Genomic DNA, 18279 nt, shown 5'->3' with positions numbered 1-18279 from the left:
ACTACATGATTATATATTTTATTATCGAAATTAGAATATGAAATATGATTTATGAAAAATTATGATATAAGAAATATGATGAATTGACAACCTGACTATGTAAAGGACCCTGCCAATGGGGGCATATACGTTGGCAATTGATTATCTTGAGGGTTTATGTCGCCAGCGAGACCAGGACATGTCGCCAGAGAGACCAGCGACAAACTGCTAGCGAGACCAGCGGTTTCAAAGGACATGACTGCCAGATGATTCGCAATCTACCGCAAGCAGATATACGGTATTATGACCCTACCACAGGAAAAATGTGGTCATAGCTCATGGTTGACGAAAAGAATTGAAGAACAAAAGAAATTGAAATCTCGAAAGAAACTTGAATTTTTGAAAAAAAAATGAATTTGGCATGAATTATATTGCATAATTGAAATTGATTTCGAATTGGTGAACTCTATATGCTTATTTTCTATAAATGATTATTTACTTATATGCCTGATGAAATCTGTTGAGAAGTGATCATTGCTTACTGGGCTGTCTAGCTCATTACCTCTTATTTTACTATTTTTACAGATGTTGAGGAATTAAGATGATACAAGATATGAATGGAAGAGTGATCAGAAGCAGAATCTCTATATTTTTATTTTCGGTTGAAAGTTTTATTGAATTTGATGTAAGGACTATGAATCATTGTTTTTATTGAGACATTAAAGAAAAAAGTTTAGGTCGTTATGTTTTGGATTTAAATTATTGACTAATTATTCCGTTGTTGTTTTAAGATAACATGATAAGATGCCTTGCATGCTTATAGGAAGAGTTTTCTATGAGTATGCGGCGGTTGCCATGATCCTCGATTCACAATCTCGGATCGAGGGCGTGACATTTTCCATATGAAAGTATTAGGATTCTTGAGAAATCCGACTTTAAAAAAATTTATGACCTACTATGGAAGGGCAAGGCCGATCATTGCCCTGTAGAGTCCTCATATGTAAAGACTGAAATGATTGGAGAGACTACTTTGCCAATGAGTACAAGACTAAATGGGTTAGAGGGAATATATAGTCTTCCATCGCAGGCTTTATAGGACCTTTTGTTCTTTGACTTTATAAATTGTACTCATATCAAAGTGACGTGATTGCCCGCTTATACAAAACCATCTTAATCCCAGTTGATTGTGTCCTCGGCTCTTATCGAGGATAGAAGAGTTTAAACTTTGATGGATACAAAAATAGCAAGAGATGAGTCTCGTCGATCTGAACTAATCATAGAAATCCAGGCCGACTTGTCCATGGGATAACCACCTTATAGGTAGTAGCTTGAACCTTAGTTGTTATTGAGATGCTTAGGCTCGGACCTTGATCGTAATCGAGGTGCTAGGGCTCGGACCTTGGCCCTAACCAAGGTGCTTGAAGATCGGTCATAGTTGATTTGAGAAAAAATAATCATAGGAGGTAGATATTCTGATTTGAAAGGAGTTTGTCTTCTCTATAGCTATGGAAAATCTAGATAAGGAAGAAAATCGTCAGGATCAAATAGTGCCATGATTGGAAACTAGTAGCTGGTTTCATATAAATGCAGAAATGAGTGCCGCCAATTTGATCCGTGCATAAGTTTTCTGAACGTGCATGGCTCTAATTCTTTTTTTATAAATAGAAATAGATGGAGATTCTCAAAAAAAAATTTTAAAAATATTTTTATTTTTTTTTTATTCTCCATTTTCTAATTTAGCATCCGATGATCCTCGTCTAAAAATACTCTAGCCAGAATATTTTTTTGTAGATCTCTGGCTGGCTTCCGAAGATTGCCGTCTCTGCATGACTTCGTCACCTCGACTGAAGATATCATCTCCGATCTCAATCACAAGATTTGACAGCAACAGTACTCAAGTTCAAGATAAGCTTCAACCATCTGGATCCGTGGGTGTGTCAAACGAAGCGGATCAGTTGTAGCCCTGCAAAGGTTGCAGCCTTGCATGGTGATATAATGATCTTCTGCAGGAGCTGCGTGACCACCATATTTTGCAGAGAACCCCCAGGCGATCCTACATGGACTTGCAAGATACCGGTCAGATTCAGTTCGGGCTTATTTTCTGATACTTCTCATGGATGAGGTCGTGATGTTCCCCTACATGCTCGATAATAAATTAATGATCACCGTATCGTTGGTCCGAGCACCAACCCATCAACCGGTGGACGAACAACACCACCTTCCACGCACCCGCACCCACGAATGTTCCCCTTCGAGACAATCTGCCTTCCATATCGACGCATCCCGGGGCTGGCGCTGCCATCGACGCCATTGCAAGGAAAGCGAGCAAACCGGACGGCGGAGATTCTTCCGCATATAAATTTCTATTCGTGCCCACACATACACATCAGGTTCGTCGTCCACCGGAGCCGCGGTATAAATAACCACCCACGGTCCCCCCGTCGAGGCTTCGCCTCCCAAGTATCGAATAGAAAAAGAAAGAGGGGATGTCATGGCTGGCGAGATCTCTCGTGAGGTCGCTGAGCTCCGATCATGGCGACGGAGACGGCGACGACGAGGAGCGGATAAAGGAGAAGGCCGAATCGCCGTCTAAAGAAGCGGAACCCGGTGAGGACAGCCCCGTGGAGCCCGGAACCCCGACGAGGGGCGTCAAGGAGGACCTCTCGGAGCTCACCAAAACCCTAACCCGCCAATTCTGGGGCGTCGCCTCCTTCCTCGCCCCGCCACCGGCGTCGGAGAAGCCCAACCCTCCGAGTCTCCCCGAGATGGATTCCTCGGCCTCTGATCGCGGCAGGAGGTCCGATTCCTCCGATCCGGCGGCATCCCTCTACGCCGATGAGGCGGCGGCGGAGTCAGAGTCGCCGAGGATCGCCGGAATCCGGAGCGATTTCGCGGAGATCGGGGGGAAGTTTAGGAGCGGGATCTCGATGCTGTCGAATACCATGGCGGTGTCGGAGATCTCGAAGATTGCGTCTACATTTCTGCCGTTTGGGGCTGAGGAGGGCGAGGAGGACGGGAGGGAAGAGGCGGAGGAGGAGGAAGATAATGTTGAGGTCGGAGCGGTGGGGGTTACTGAGGAGGTCTTGGCATTTGCGAGGAATATCTCGATGCATCCAGAGACGTGGTTGGATTTCCCATTGTTCCATGAAGACGAAGATTGCGACGGTATGCCTTCCTCCCGGCTTTTCCTTTGAGATTAGAAGGCCTTGATCCTATTTAATTTGGTTTTCTTTCTTCTTTTTATCATCCGGTGGATAATTAAGCATGAATGCGTTTCAGTTAATTATGTGGCATTAATTCACATTGGTGTGAATCTTGTTGATCTGAATTTTTACTCGGACTAACATTCCGATGCTATGTTTTGCCCAAGTTTTATTTTGAACTTGGGAGTAATCCAATTTTGTTTTTTGTTTTGTTTTGTTTTTTTTTCGCTCTTGTTTTTAGTCCTCCCTCAGGACCTCTATTTCTGTACTCGGTATCAATTCTTTTTTCCCGCTACAGATATTTAGCTTGGTATTTACAAGATTTGGCAGCAGATAGTTAGGATTCTTAAAAGATTTGGCGGTAGATAGTTTGGATATCTCTGTCCAAGTTAATGTTTCTCTGAAGGGAACTGCTAGGTATTTACAAGATTGGCAGCAGATAGTTAGGATTCTTACAAGATTTGGCGGTAGATAGTTAGGATGTCTCTGTCAAAGTTAATGTTTTTCTGAAGGGAACTGCTACAGATATTTAGCTTGGTATTTACAAGATTTGGCAGCAGATAGTTAGGATTCTTACAAAATTTGGCGGTAGATAGTTAGGATATCTCTGTCAAAGTTAATGTTTCTCTGAAGGGAACTGCTACAGATATTTAGCTTGGTATTTACAAGATTTGGCAGCAGATAGTTAGGATTCTTAAAAGATTTGGCGGTAGATAGTTAGGATATCTCTGTCAAAGTTAATGTTTCTCTGAAGGGAACTGCTACAGATATTTAGCTTGGTATTTTACAAGATTTGGCAGCAGATAGTTAGGATTCTTAAAAGATTTGGCGGTAGATGGTTAGGATATCTCAGTCAAAGTTAATGTTTCTTTGAAGGGAACCGGCAAATAATTGCAAAACATGGGTATTTGATTGTATATGTAGAAGACTGGTACAGGAACACAAATGAAAATTACAATGTCTGATTTTTAGCTTATGTTGGTCAATAAAGGTTTTGGTTATGAAGGGCTGGTTTGTAATTATCTTTTACTGTAGCAGTATACTTGCCTTAAGGCTCTTTTAATTTCTCTATAAATAAGTGACTGTCCCTCCACGGTTTCATGGAACAATGATATCAATTTTCTTATGTAAGGCTCTCTGTCGCTGGTGTGGTTCTGGGTTCTCACATCTTACTTTTCTCCTCTTCTATTTCTCTATCCCATTTATTTGCTGTTTGGGCCCTTTTCACCTTCTTTGCTGCAAAAGCTCTAAATCCTAACCATTAATCTATCAAAAGCCTGCAGCTAGGCAATCCACATAAACTTTTGTCTATCACTCTACCCTCTCCTACTGCCTCAGTCCCAAAACCGAGACCCATAAATCCATCTAAAAGCCATTCAAACCCTGGAGTTAGGAGCTGTTGATGGTCCTTTTAGCAACAGCCATGTTTAAGGCTTATCTATTCTTTGGTTTGCAACTCTTAGATTGCCAAAAACTTCCTAAATTGCTGATAAAGGAACATCTTGGTACCGTACTGCTGATTGGATTCAGAGAGATTCTTAACACTTCAAGGTGACCATTGGGTGACAGATAAAGAATTAGCATCCCATTAGTACTTCTTAAATGTTGTTCTTGCATTGATTTTCTATCAGGAAAGTAGTGTTAATTTACTTAAATATTCTAAATCTGGTTTCATCTTTACATTTCTATGTAACCCTTTTAGCAATAGATTGCATCGCCTATTAGGATCCTTAAGTTGAAAGTTCTAAACATCATCTGCTTTCTATTTTTGCTTAATATTTGTGTATCTCTTTCAGTTTTTGCTTAATATTTGTGTATATCATCATCTTAGACAGCATATAACGTGTGCACTTTAGATTGTCCTACGTCATTAACTCATCTGATTCATGATGAAAACCTAGTTAGCTGCGACTTTTTAGCAACTCTAGTATCATTTAATAAATATGAAAGGTATACTTGTGCTGTTATTTTTTCTAATGCTCTGTCTATGGTGAGAGAAAGTTATTGATCAGCCATGTGCATGATTTGGCTTCTGTTGGACTCTTGGCAAGAGTTTTCTTACATATGGTGCTTTATTCTTCTTCTAGATTTTGAAATGTCAGATGCTCAACAGGAGCATGCATTGGCCATTGAGCACCTTTTACCCAGATTAGCAGCTCTGAGAATTGAACTTTGCCCGTATCATATGAGTGAAGGGCGCTTTTGGAAAATCTATTTTGTACTTCTGCATTCTAGACTCAGTAAGCATGATGCTGAACTTCTGTCAACACCTCAGGTAGGTCACCTAGTCTGTTACTGGTTTGTTCATTTATCATGACTCTTTTTTTATTGTAATCACTTCTCAGCTTAATGTTTTCACAGTATGTGCAATATTTGTTTTCTTATTTTTGAGAATGACCTTAGAAGCATTTGTTGAATTATTTTTGTTGACTAATAGCATTTGCACATCATAGCTTATTTTATTCATTCATGCACAGTGATGGTGTTGAATACTTGGTTGCAGCAAACAAAATGAATATAAACAACATGCCTCATCGTCTATTTTGATTGTCTTTATTGAACTTGTTTCTGCATTTTTAATCATCTGTTAGGGTTAACTCTTTCATTATTGTGCTGATCTTGGCTAGGCGTACTTGTTGCAATGTCAGTTAGATAGGTTACAACAAAGAAATATCCGGAAGATTGCAGAAAGATATGCAGCTACTAGACCATGCCAAAAAACTCTGTTTTCTTTTGGATCTAGTTTACATTTTTTTAAAAAAAGAAAACTTGAAGATAAACATTGGCTGGAATCTAGGTTTTCTAGCTTTAGAATCAAACTCATTGTATATTGTCAAGAATCTAGGTTTTCTAGCTTCTCCTAAAAGTGCTTGTTTTGACTTTTTCTTCTTATGACAGCACTTTTGGATGATGTGAACAAACACACATTTTTTGGGGAAGTACAAGCAATTTTTTTAAGAAATACCAAATACGCCCTATCAATTAGGGGTGCTTTTGAAGGAACTAGTTGTGCATGTAGGAGGTGCTTTTAATTAGCTGTCAAACTGGAACCTAATCAATCCTAGTCAGTTCTCATTTTTCTGGAACCAGAACTGAACCAATTGATATTAGACCTTGCCAAACCAACCCAACCAAGATCAGGTTGGTTCCTATTGGTGGTTAGGTTACCAAAATATATATAAAAAAAAGGTTTTTATTTTTTATTTTTTTGGCATAATGATTTCTTGATTCTTTTCAGGAAAACCCACCAAAGACAAGCATTAGCTGACAAACAATTCAACAATATCATACAGTAACAATATCCAAAATATAAACTATAAGGTGCGGACAGAGGATGTCACAACAGTGAGAAAGCCTGACATTTTATTCAACAAAACAGAATTTATCATATATCTAACCATTGCATGTAGAACAATAATGTCGGTTCTTTCCTCTAAGAGCATCAAGTGATCTGTCTCCATAACTCTACTTTTCTGTTACATTCGGAACAAGTCCTACTACAATGGTGGCTCATGTTTCCTTCCTTCCCTCTTTTATCAATGTAATTCTTCTTATTTTTGCAATATAGTTGTAAGATCATTGTATCATTTCATTCCTGTTGATGATTAAGGATGACAATTTACTATTTATTACCTACTTGAACCCATTTTGGAATGAGTTGACAATTTTCTACTTGAACCATTTTGGATTTAGACCGGGTCATAAAGTTTTTTTGTGTGAGAGTAGGGTTTGAATCGATATTTTCTGATGCAAATTTTATGTTGAATGGATTCAGCTTAGATCCTTGACACATTTCAGTATTTGCCATAAGGTGTTGATCCTTTACCAAGTGAGATCATCCTAACAACCATGCTTGCATGCTTGGCCAAGTTGGTCAAGATTAGTAGTGCTATCTGGTCGGGTCAGGTCGGATTGGGTCTGTTTTTAGTAATACCAAACTAATACCCTTTGGGGTTTCTGGTCTAAATTTGTCCCCTATTTGGTTCATTGAAGGATTGGGTTAGGTCTAGGTTCAGTAATGAAGATCCATCGAGCCTTCAGGTCTGGTTTGGGAATGTTAAGCCAATGCGTTATCCAATGTGTTTTGAGCTTGGACATTTGTGGATGGGGTCTAGGTTCCTATTGAATACCAAAACATATATCTTGAAAAATTAGTTGAGTTAAATTTATCCATGTTTGAGAAGCTTAAGAGCGAATACCGAAACATATATCTTGAAAAATTAGAGTTAAATTTATCCATATTTGTGAAGCTTAAGAGTGAAACATCTAATTACATGCTCCAAAAATTAAATTATTAGCAATAAGCATTGATAGTTAATCATATGACTAACATAAAGTCTGATCCAGAAACTCTAGTTGATAGGTGGACACTTAAACACCACAAAGGTCCCTACCACTTCCAATTTGGGACTATTCCTCAACACCCCTTGTCACACGAATAGAGCTTGAGGGTTGAGACCCAGAGCAAGGGGCGACATGTGGATCAAAGTGATGGCGAGGCATCCTAAGGTAAGAGGGATTTTGGAGTCTAATACCATAAGAAAGTCCAACAACTTTAAGCTTGTAGGTAGATGGGCATATGAGTATATAGGTACCACTAGAGTCCGTAACCTATCCAATGTGGGACTATTCCTCAGCACCCTCTCTCATGTGTAGAGCCTAAGGGATGGAACTTGGAGCAGAGGTCAACACATGGATTAAAGTGAGGGCATGGAGGCATTGGAAGGTAAGAGGGCGCTCTAAGACCATGATAAATTTCAAACCAAAATCGTAAGCTAGTAGTTGAATGGATCTATTAGTATATAAGTACCACTAGAGTCCTTGACCTATCCAACACGGGACTATTTCTCAATAGCCCCTCTTGTGTGTAGAGCCCAAGGGATGAAACCTCGAGTGGGGGTCACGAAGCGGATTGAAATGAGAGCATGGAGATATTGATGAGCAAGAGGATTAAAGTGAGGGCATGGAGGCATTGGAAGGTAAGAGGGGCCTCTAAGACCATGATAAAGTTCAAACCAAATTCGTAAGCTAGTAGCTGAATGGATCCATGAGTATATAAGTACCACTAGAGTCCTTGATCTATCCAATATGGGACTATTTCTCAATAGCCCCTCTCGTGTGTAGAGCCCGAGGGATGAAACCTCGAGTGGGGGTCACAAAGCGGATTGAAATGAGAGCATGGAGATATTGATGAGCAAGAGGTATCATGGGCTTGGATGCTATGATAAAGTCTAACCTAGAAACTCAAGTTGACAAGTGGACATGTTCATGAATAATTAAACACCACAAAGGTCCCTACCACATCTGATGTGGGATTATTCCTCAACAACAACAATGGTTGATTAAAATTAAAAAAGCACTTCATTTAAAGTCTAGCACAAACACCCAAACATGTTGTAGTAGCATGCAATTTTTATGTTGAGTACAGAGCTTGTAATTATCATGCTAACTTGATTTTTTGTTGTCCATAGATTTTGTTAACATGTTTCAATGTCTTTGCTTTTGTACAGATTGTAGAAGCCAGAGCAATTCTGTTACAGGATCTACAGAATCGAACAAAGATGGGATCTGAGAGGTCTGGAAGAGGGACACTGTATAGAAAAGAGGATGCCACTTCAGTTCCAATTGGAGAACCCACTTCTGATCCCTTGGTAGATGTTGAAACTGAAAAGCATCCAGTCCAAACAACCGAGGTGAACATTATTGACAAGTCTGTCATTGAAGAACAGCTACCTCTGCAAAGTAAGACCAAGGATTTGCCTAGCGAGACATCTAAAGTCTCCATTGTGAAGGACGAAGAGGAGGGTGATGACTGGCTGGAAGAGGATGTTGGTGAAATGGGTAGCACAGGAGGTGCTGCTATCCCATTAGGACATGAGGAAGATGTATCATTCAGTGATCTCGAGGATGATGATGATCGAGGCACACTTTTAAGCTCCAAAAGCCTTGATGCAAATAATTCTCAAACTAAAGATTCTAGAGGCTGGGTTCAGCTAAATAAAGGTTCTGGGGGCTCATCAAAGAGTGGTGACTCCACAAGCCCACAATCCAAGGAATCCAGTGATTGGTTAAATGTTGAACATATTGACGTGGAATGATAGACTTTGGAGTATATATTCTGAGGTATGGGCTTCTTTGTCTTTCAAATCTGCATGTTCTGTTTATTTTTCTGTACATATTAGTCTTATGGGGCACCGTGGATCTTTCTGCTGCAGTTTGCAATATATTTTTCAGTATCTTTTGTGTTTCTTTTGTGATAATGGGTGACCTTACATTCAGTTCCAATGAAATGCATGCTCATTTTGATCTCGGTGTCCAGCAAGATGTTGACCAAATAAGTATTAAAAGAAAAGAAATTCAGAAACTAATGCCCCACTCCTTGAATGCGTATCTTATGAGCCCTTGCTGCTAATTTTTGCTCTCCTTAATTACGTTAGATCTGGTGTATTCTTAATTTATGTCGCCTGCATGATTTGCTGTATGTTCCAAGCATTTCTGAAGGGGATCCAGGTAATCTTAAATGCCCAGCTGCAGTCTGTCACTGCAAAGCTGCCACCCATTATTCAAAATCCATCCCCGGAACTTGCAGATGTGGGTGCCCTCACATACTTTGATATGCCAGAATGTTCCCTTCCAAGTTAATTTTGCAGCCCTTGGGCAAATTGGTGAGCTGACAGCCCCCTTTGGAGGAGGCAATAAAGCACCATTTTTCAGGTCTAACCCTTTTTATGTATGACAAATTACTTACAATACCCTGTGATTTTGATCAAAACATGACTGCTTTGATGGGAATACAAGTTAAACATGCATATAATGCAAGCCATCTAACACGCATGCAGAAAAATATTTGCTCGTTATGCAGATTGCCACTTGATTGCACATGCAAATATGTCATGCTAATGTAAATCTAAGCTGTTTCCATCTGCAGACCTGTAGGCATGGTATTGTTTTGCCAATAGTTCATTGAAACATAATTTAATGGTGGAGTTTTGAAGTGATCATTGTACCTTTTTTTCTTATACAAAAATTGTAGATTGGATTAATCATGTCTCTATGGTCTAGAATTCTTGTTCTTCTTAGCTTTGTTTCATTGAGCAGTTCCCTATTTCGAACTGTCTCCATGTTGATATGAACGCTTCAACTTTAATTTTTTCTTTCTTAAACATGTTTCTGCAAATAGAAATAAGATCCGCTTTTACTCTGTACTGATTTCCATATTCAGTTCACTCTAAAGGTATTTACTTGATTGGAGTAATAGTTGAAAAATTTATAAGGAAAAACTTAGCAAGGCATATTGCTTTTATTCATTTATTTATTTCGACAACTAGGATGCCTAATAATTTGTTCTTCTTCTGCTATAGTAATGCAATGGGAATTGCATATAGACAGTGACGATTCGAGCAATTAGGGATGCACAGTATAATGGTTGTAATGGGGATTTTTTTTTTTTTTTTTTCTTGAGGTAATGTTGTAATGGGGATTTGTACAAAAATCAATTTCATATAGTTCATCTGAGAAGATTAGGATCGTCTCTATCACAAGGGAAGAACCAAAGAGTTGATATGCATGAAAGTTGCTGAATGACTCGATTTGTATTGCCAAAATACCTATTGTCCGTCCCTATTACATGAAGGCCTAATACTGCTTAAGTCTAAACCTACATGAAGGAATGCGGTTGTGCGCCATGGTCCTCACCAATTGTTTGATGTTCTCTCCTTCTAGCATCAGCATGTAATACATTGCGCAACTGCAAAATGGTGAGCTTTTGTTACTTCTAAGGTAATCTTACAAATTCTCTCTCCTATAAATGAAGACAATTTTTATCGATCTAAAAGAATCTTTGTTTAATTTTGGAGTCCTCTAAACCGAGGGGAGAAGCAAACAAAGTGTTGGACTTCTGTTTTCTGTTTACCTAGTTGATCATATAAGGACGAAATTGAATAGACACTACATAAATTAAGGCCAATTCAGCTAAACTAGGGGCTTGAAAAAATGAGCGAGTTTGGGCCTGGCACATCGAAAGCTCATTCCTAGCCCAAAAGATTATCGGAGTTTAGGCGTTTAGCCCTATGCTAGAATTGTTTCTGAATAAAATTACAATTACTGTAATGACTACAATTAGTTGTTCTCACTACGGGAGCAATTATGGCATTATTTGGTTAACTAACTTTTTAGAGAAGTGGATGTTGCAAGGAAAAAAAAAAAAAACATTTTTTTTTAATATTTTCAAAAATGATCTTTTCCTTTTTGGGTCAAAAATGATCCATCTTTGATGTAGGCTGTCGCGCTTCCGCTGCCAAAGGAATGGACATGTTATTTCATTCGATGCACGTTTATTATTGAATACATGTTATTTCGGTGCATGCGCACATTGTAAATATGAAAGTAGATTTATTTTGAAAAATTAAAATATTCTTATCCGAGCCATTTAATTTCTTTTAAAAATATGAGAGTACATTTAATTTCTTTTAAAAATTAAGTATCGTTTCGAAGCCATCATGGGGACATGAATATAAAACAAAAATATTCTTATCCGATAAATAACAGATCTGTCAAATAAAGCATGTTTTTTCCATTATATGATGGCAATTATAATGATGGACTGGATAAAAAAAGAGCTCGAAAACTGATATAATATCAAACAAAAATGTTGTGGTTCACTGGTCCTCCCCAGCATAGCAACACTGTTATCCAAATTATTGAGAACTACATGAACTATGCTTTTTGAGGTTTTGAATTATCTGCATCATTAAATCAGCAAAAATTTATTCAATTAATTCTATAATATTCATGAATTCTAAGATCTATTCATGACCAATTAGAGAAATCTTCAAGAATTATATAAATTAATGATGGTATACACTATATAATGTTGCTAACAGCATTTTTTTAGCTATTATTTATACATTTGACTCCCCCATTCTAGCTCTCATAGTAACAAAAATATTGATCGTTGGTTTTAATTTTTTTTTAAAAAAAATAAGTTTCTCTCAAAACATCGATGTATTTTTTTCATATTTTTCTAAATTTCAGACCTTTGGCCGAACTTATGATGGAAAACACTATTTTGTGGTCTATGCTATCGTTCCGTGTCGTTGCTCACTTTGGGACCATCGGTCAACCACGGTTCCGAAAACTTGTCGAGGCCATGGTACGAACTCCATTCTTTTCTTGACATTGCTGGGTATTCCCATGGGCCCTCAAGGCTGTAATCTTCTAGAAATTGTTCTACAGTTGTATGACGGTGGTACTCGAATGCTTGCAACTTGAATGCGCGGAGGACACCGAAAGCTGCTAAAAGCTACTACGACTGCGCGCTGTCATAGCTTTCTTGAAAGAGAGCTATGGCATATGGGGGCATGACCTCGTGCCTTAGGACGTACACTGCCTCTGGGCCACGGCGATAAGGCCATTTAATAGTTCCAGGGCTCTACTGCCCAAGCGTTCATGGGCTCCGACCCCATGGATTTTGCAATTTTATGGCATTACGTTGGAACATTTGGAACAGTACATTGCAATTTAATGACATTAAGGATTTTGCAATAAATTTTTTTTTGGGGGGAATGCTATATATTTGGAGATCTTAGGATAATTTAACACCAATTTAAAACACTTGATACATATACTCTTGACCACTTGACATAAGTAACACTTGTTTCATGTTTTAGATCTTGACGTAAAATCATCCAAAAACCCCTATAGATGTACTGTTCAGGGAGAAAATTGATGATCTTTTTTTGCAAAATGAATAGCTAGAGGGATTTTTACGAAAATCTACAGGAAAAAAAAATTCTAACATTAACAAATATGTACTTGCTCAATATATTTAAAAAGCATATATATATATATATATGTGTGTGTGTGTGTAAAATATTATTAAACCATGTGCTTCAATGCAAGAAGTATATGCATGCTAGCCCGTCTAGAACTCAACACTGCTGTGCCTATATATATATATATATATATATGAAAAAGAAATAGAGCCCTCTAATCTAAGGGGAAAAAAAATGTCAGCCATTTTTGGCAAAGTCCGGAGCACTGAAATCATTATGCAGCAAATAATAAATATTAGCTCTAAGGTTGGGCTACAGTATGTATAACCAAATCATACAATTCACAAGGCAAATTACATCCCCTATTCCATGCTAAAGGAAACAACTGGGATAGATTAAAACCAAAGTACAACCTACACTCCTTTTATTACTACGTTCGAACTACGAGCCGATTATCACCAAAAGATTAACCAAACATAGGATTTTAAAGAAAATAACACCAAAAATAAATAAGAAAATAACACCAAGACAGCATGCATGTATCCAAAAAGCCCCTATCCATCAAACTATGTAAAGCCCTCTCTTTATTCATCTATACGCCATACATATCATATCATGCATCCATAACACACCTTCACCACAAACCACTCACATAAAAAGTAGAACTAGTATAGGACGTACGATCTAAAACCATGCGGGCGGCCGCATAGAGGGCTGGCAGGTCAAGTTAATCGACTCAGCAGTAGGCGACGCACTTCTTGCAGTCGATGGTGCAGCCACCGCCACCGCCTCCGCCGCCGTAGCCCTTGCCGGAGTGGCTGTAGGAGGTGAAGCACTTGGCCGGGCACGTCAGCTTCTTCTTGTAGCAGGGGCCCTTCTCGGAGCACACCACGGAGGGCTGGACGACACCGTGCCACCCGGAGCCCCCAGTCGGACCGCCGGAGCCGTATCCGTAGCCTCCGCCGTAGTTGCTCCACCCACCGAAGCCGGGGATGTCGAACCTGCCGCCACCGGGGGGCTTGAAGAAGCCGCGAGGGTCGCCGCCGTAACCGGGGACGCCCCGGCCTGTGATCTCGGCGTCAAGGTCGCGGGCGGCAGTGGAGAAGGCGGCGGCGGCGGCGAGGAGGAGCAGGAGGAGGAGAGTGGTGGGGGGCTCCATGGTTGGTTCTTCTTGGTGGTGGTCTGCTCTCTCTTTTTTTTTTTTCTGGTGCAAGTAGTGTTCTCTTTCTTCGTTGTGTCTTTACGGTTTTATTTCTGGACTTTTGGGTTCAGTTTTGTTTGTCTGGTGGATATTTGGATGGAAGAGAGAAAGTAGGGAGAAAGCATGGAAAGGTTAAATGATGGGAAGAGAGAGAAGAAAGAAGAGGGAGGGACAGTTGAGGGGGTAAGACGGTAGTAGGTTTAGATGTATTTATAACGCGGCGCGTTAGTCTTGGTGCAACGCGGGTTTGCTGAATGGCGTTTATAGCGTGGTGCTGAGGGGTCGGCAGTCCAAGGTTTGGAGTTACGGAATATGAAAAGGAAAAGGTTAGATGTGCCAAAAAGAAAGAAAGAAAAGGTTATGTAGCTGTTTTTTCTGTTATAACAGGTATTGTATAACAGGAATATTAGGTCTTGAATTCTAATATCTGTACATGATGGAGAATATTTGTTTATTCCATAATTAGTGGTTTAATCAAATAATGATTTTTTTATTATCTGTTTATTTTTAATAATTAATGATTATTATAAGAACTTTTATCTTATTTCCTGATAATTACTTGAAGGGGCACAATAGCATTTACTGGAAAAAGGAAGAAGTAGCAAATAGCAACCATTATTTTACTTATAGTGAAGAATATTAATTTCTCAAAGTACCTATTAGCAAACCTTAATTCCTATTGGTTTTCTTCGGCAGTGATAATAGTTGGTCAAGCAAGGTCAATGTTGTATGATTGTTCTATGAAAAGAAATTACAATATTGAGAGAAAGGGCAAGCTTGATTATGCTTGTCTAAAGCAAGGAGCACATCTACTCATGGAGATCTTAAAATTAATAATTAGATATATAAATAAAAAAATTTATACTATTGATCATGATTTATATTATTGACAATGATAAGAAACTAAAAATCATCTATTCTGTGATATTTAATCTCAAAATAGATGCAGAAATGAATATTTAAAATCAGATGAGATTATATTTTATAATGATCTATATATATATATATATAATCACTTACATGGATTCTTAATCTAAATGATTTAACATCTATCTTAATATCCTATAATAATAAAAAAGTTAATTATTATGACAATATGATGTATAGGTTATAGACCACTAAAATATATGATTTTTTATTTGTAAGCAATTTTAATAGTATAAATTATGATCAATGGTGTTGATCTTCGATTTGGATACTCCATTGTTGATTTTAGAATTGATAAAAGTAAATTCCCCTTCTTCTAGACAGGAAGATGATTTATCTCTCTCACATGCACACACATAATACTAGCCTAACTAGCTTCTCAAGGTTCTCAAGTTATTAATGGAAGTTTTCTATATTTTAGTTACTATATATTTTTTCTTAAAATTCAGTAATTATGTAACCCAATGTTTAGAATATCATGGTAAAATTAAAATGCTCTCAATTTAGTAAATTTAGCCCCAAAATTTTAAGACGCCGATAGCCTGTCCAATTTCTTGTAAGGTGTTAGATCAACTACACCTATTTTATACTAAATAATCAAATTTTAATAATTAGATATATAAATAAAAAAATTTATACTATTGATCATGATTTATATTATTGACAATGATAAGAAACTAAAAATCATCTATTCTGTGATATTTAATCTCAAAATAGATGCAGAAATGAATATTTAAAATCAGATGAGATTATATTTTATAATGATCTATATATATATATATATAATCACTTACATGGATTCTTAATCTAAATGATTTAACATCTATCTTAATATCCTATAATAATAAAAAAGTTAATTATTATGACAATATGATGTATAGGTTATAGACCACTAAAATATATGATTTTTTATTTGTAAGCAATTTTAATAGTATAAATTATGATCAATGGTGTTGATCTTCGACTTGGATACTCCATTGTTGATTTTAGAATTGATAAAAGTAAATTCCCCTTCTTCTAGACAGGAAGATGATTTATCTCTCTCACATGCACACACATAATACTAGCCTAACTAGCTTCTCAAGGTTCTCAAGTTATTAATGGAAGTTTTCTATATTTTAGTTACTATATATTTTTTCTTAAAATTTAGTAATTATGTAACCCAATGTTTAGAATATCATGGTAAAATTAAAATGCTCTCAATTTAGTAAGTTTAGCCCCAAAATTTTAAGATGTCGATAGCCTGTCCAATTTCTTGTAAGGGGTTAGATCGACTACACCTATTTTATACTAAATAATCAAATTTTAATATTAAGGTCTTGAAAAAATAATGCAAGTTGATTCAATGAAGCTAAAATGGAGGCATGACCACCTTTTAGCTTTCCAACTTATATTATGGGCAAAATGTTAAAGATTTCTTAAAATGCAAGATTTCTTAAAGATTTCTTAAGGAAAAATATGTTTTAGGGAAATAGTAGTTAGCTTTAGCCTAATATTAATGTGTTATTTTAGTGCAATTTGATTTGCGTTCATACACTTTCTGCTCTAAGTAATAGTAGATTCTGAACTTTGGTCGAAAAATTGCTATACCCAAACTATGAAACTGTGAAGCTTCATAACAAGAAACTTGGAAAACATGAGCGATACCAGTTGTCCGTTACTCTAAAGTTATATCAAAATTAGGTCAAATAGTGGCGTCATGTTGAAGGCTACGGAGTTGGCTTTATGGGGCCAAAAATATGTTCAACTCTACGCCACTGCAATGGAGACAACAGTATGACTGCCATTGCTATCTCCCGTTCACCGTCCATGCTGCTTGGAAAGCGACCTGCTTCCAGGTGTTCCAATACCTCCAATCATCACCTTCCAAGTGTCATATCAATGACCAAGACTTCACAAACCTCTTGTCTAAAACCCATCTACTTGACATCGTGCCATCTACCCCACATCCACTAGTACGAGTGGCCACCTGTTTCGGCTGACCACCCATCATCCACCACAAGCCCACTGAATTGAGTTCCAAACATATTTAATGTGCTCCAGTAGCTCAGGCAGCACAACCCGTTTTCTTGGATTCATCTCAATCTTTTTGGGGATCTAGTCTTCCACTTGGGGATCTAATCTTGGAGATCTAGTCTTAGATGTCGCGTATCTGGCTCCTGCCTCTCAAGTCATAAGGATTATACCCTTCTTTTGAGTCCTCTTTATCTTTACCCTTCTTTTCTTCCTACGTTGGCATATTATATATATCCATCGGCATCTAATTCTCTGCTGACGACTCCTCGCTGTGTTCCATTAACACTCTCCCACTAGTTGCCGACAAGGGGATGCGGAGCGGCAAAGTAGAGGGCCACCGCTCCACGGCGTCCATCTGGGCTTCTCCATTTAGGACACATTTATCTCCATCCCTGTTTCATGCATTTATTATTTTCCCTTCTTTTTCCCCTTTCCAGCTATCTGATGGGTACTCTAACGGAAAATCTCAATTAATCATGCACGGGTGCTAGGAGAGAAGATAGTCTGATGAATGCTAAAAATCAAAGAATTAATTTACATTTATTTATGATTTTTATTTTTTGTCAATAGCATTTCATCCTGTTTCATGCACTGCAGATCTGGTGCTAAGCCCCTGCAAGTTAGCTGCATGCAACTTAAATTATATTGTAGCTTGAGCTGCAGTACAGCTCCATCTATTGGACTCCGGATAGTCCCTTGGATCAATTGGTTGTCACTCCTTCCTCGTCATTTCATTGGACTTTCTAAGAGGAAAAAAAAAGATTGATGAATTCATACTAAACGCTTGCAATACTTGTCAGGAACTACATTTTTATTTTCTGAAGACTTAGCAATCCAGTCTCTCTCTCCCTCCCCTCACCCCCCCCCATTTTCATGTTGATTGTTGGATCCTAGATGTTCTATCCCTTTTTTTCCTTTTACTTTTTCTTTTTTGCTTCATCTGAGCAAGCCCTCTAAAGTTAGAATTTCAAATGAGAGTTTCTATTGGTTTTAATTAACACTCTTTCCTGGGTATCAGAAACGTTTCTTGAAGAGTTTGGTTTCATAAAACAGTAAGATCTACTGCTCCAGTCTTCTTTCATGATTAATTAAGAGGAATACATTGGAATAAAAGAATTAATCTACAAAGGGTTTATGGCTCTTGTGAGATTTATATGTGCGCGCGCGCACACATACATAT

General features: G+C 38.0%; 2 protein-coding genes across 3 annotated transcripts; one reads left to right on the top strand and one right to left on the bottom strand.

Moving 5' to 3' along the window:
* The first annotated feature begins 1779 nt into the window (after window positions 1–1779).
* On the top strand, window positions 1780–10817 carry LOC105060055 (uncharacterized). Of its 2 annotated transcripts, XM_029260465.2 has the most exons (4): window positions 1780–3144; window positions 5270–5457; window positions 8693–9305; window positions 10544–10817. In XM_029260465.2, exons 1-3 carry the CDS (start codon window positions 2466–2468, stop codon window positions 9278–9280), a joined length of 1455 nt encoding a protein of 484 aa, XP_029116298.1. In that variant the 5' UTR covers window positions 1780–2465; the 3' UTR covers window positions 9281–9305; window positions 10544–10817. The 2 variants fall into 2 exon arrangements, with proteins under 2 accessions (XP_029116298.1, XP_010941943.1); XM_010943641.4 differs by lacking the exon at window positions 10544–10817 and having other exon boundaries at window positions 1781–3144; window positions 8693–9488.
* A 2695-nt stretch (window positions 10818–13512) lies between these two features.
* LOC105060056 (uncharacterized) lies at window positions 13513–14335 on the bottom strand. The gene has a single exon (XM_010943644.4). The coding sequence runs from the start codon at window positions 14112–14114 to the stop codon at window positions 13692–13694; it is 423 nt and encodes a 140-aa protein (XP_010941946.1). The 5' UTR covers window positions 14115–14335; the 3' UTR covers window positions 13513–13691.
* Window positions 14336–18279: the final 3944 nt, after the last annotated feature.

The sequence above is a fragment of the Elaeis guineensis genome, chromosome 6, assembly GCF_000442705.2.
Source record: "Elaeis guineensis isolate ETL-2024a chromosome 6, EG11, whole genome shotgun sequence".
Taxonomy (NCBI): Eukaryota; Viridiplantae; Streptophyta; class Magnoliopsida; order Arecales; family Arecaceae; genus Elaeis; species Elaeis guineensis.
This window is presented reverse-complemented; position numbering and strand designations above follow the sequence as displayed.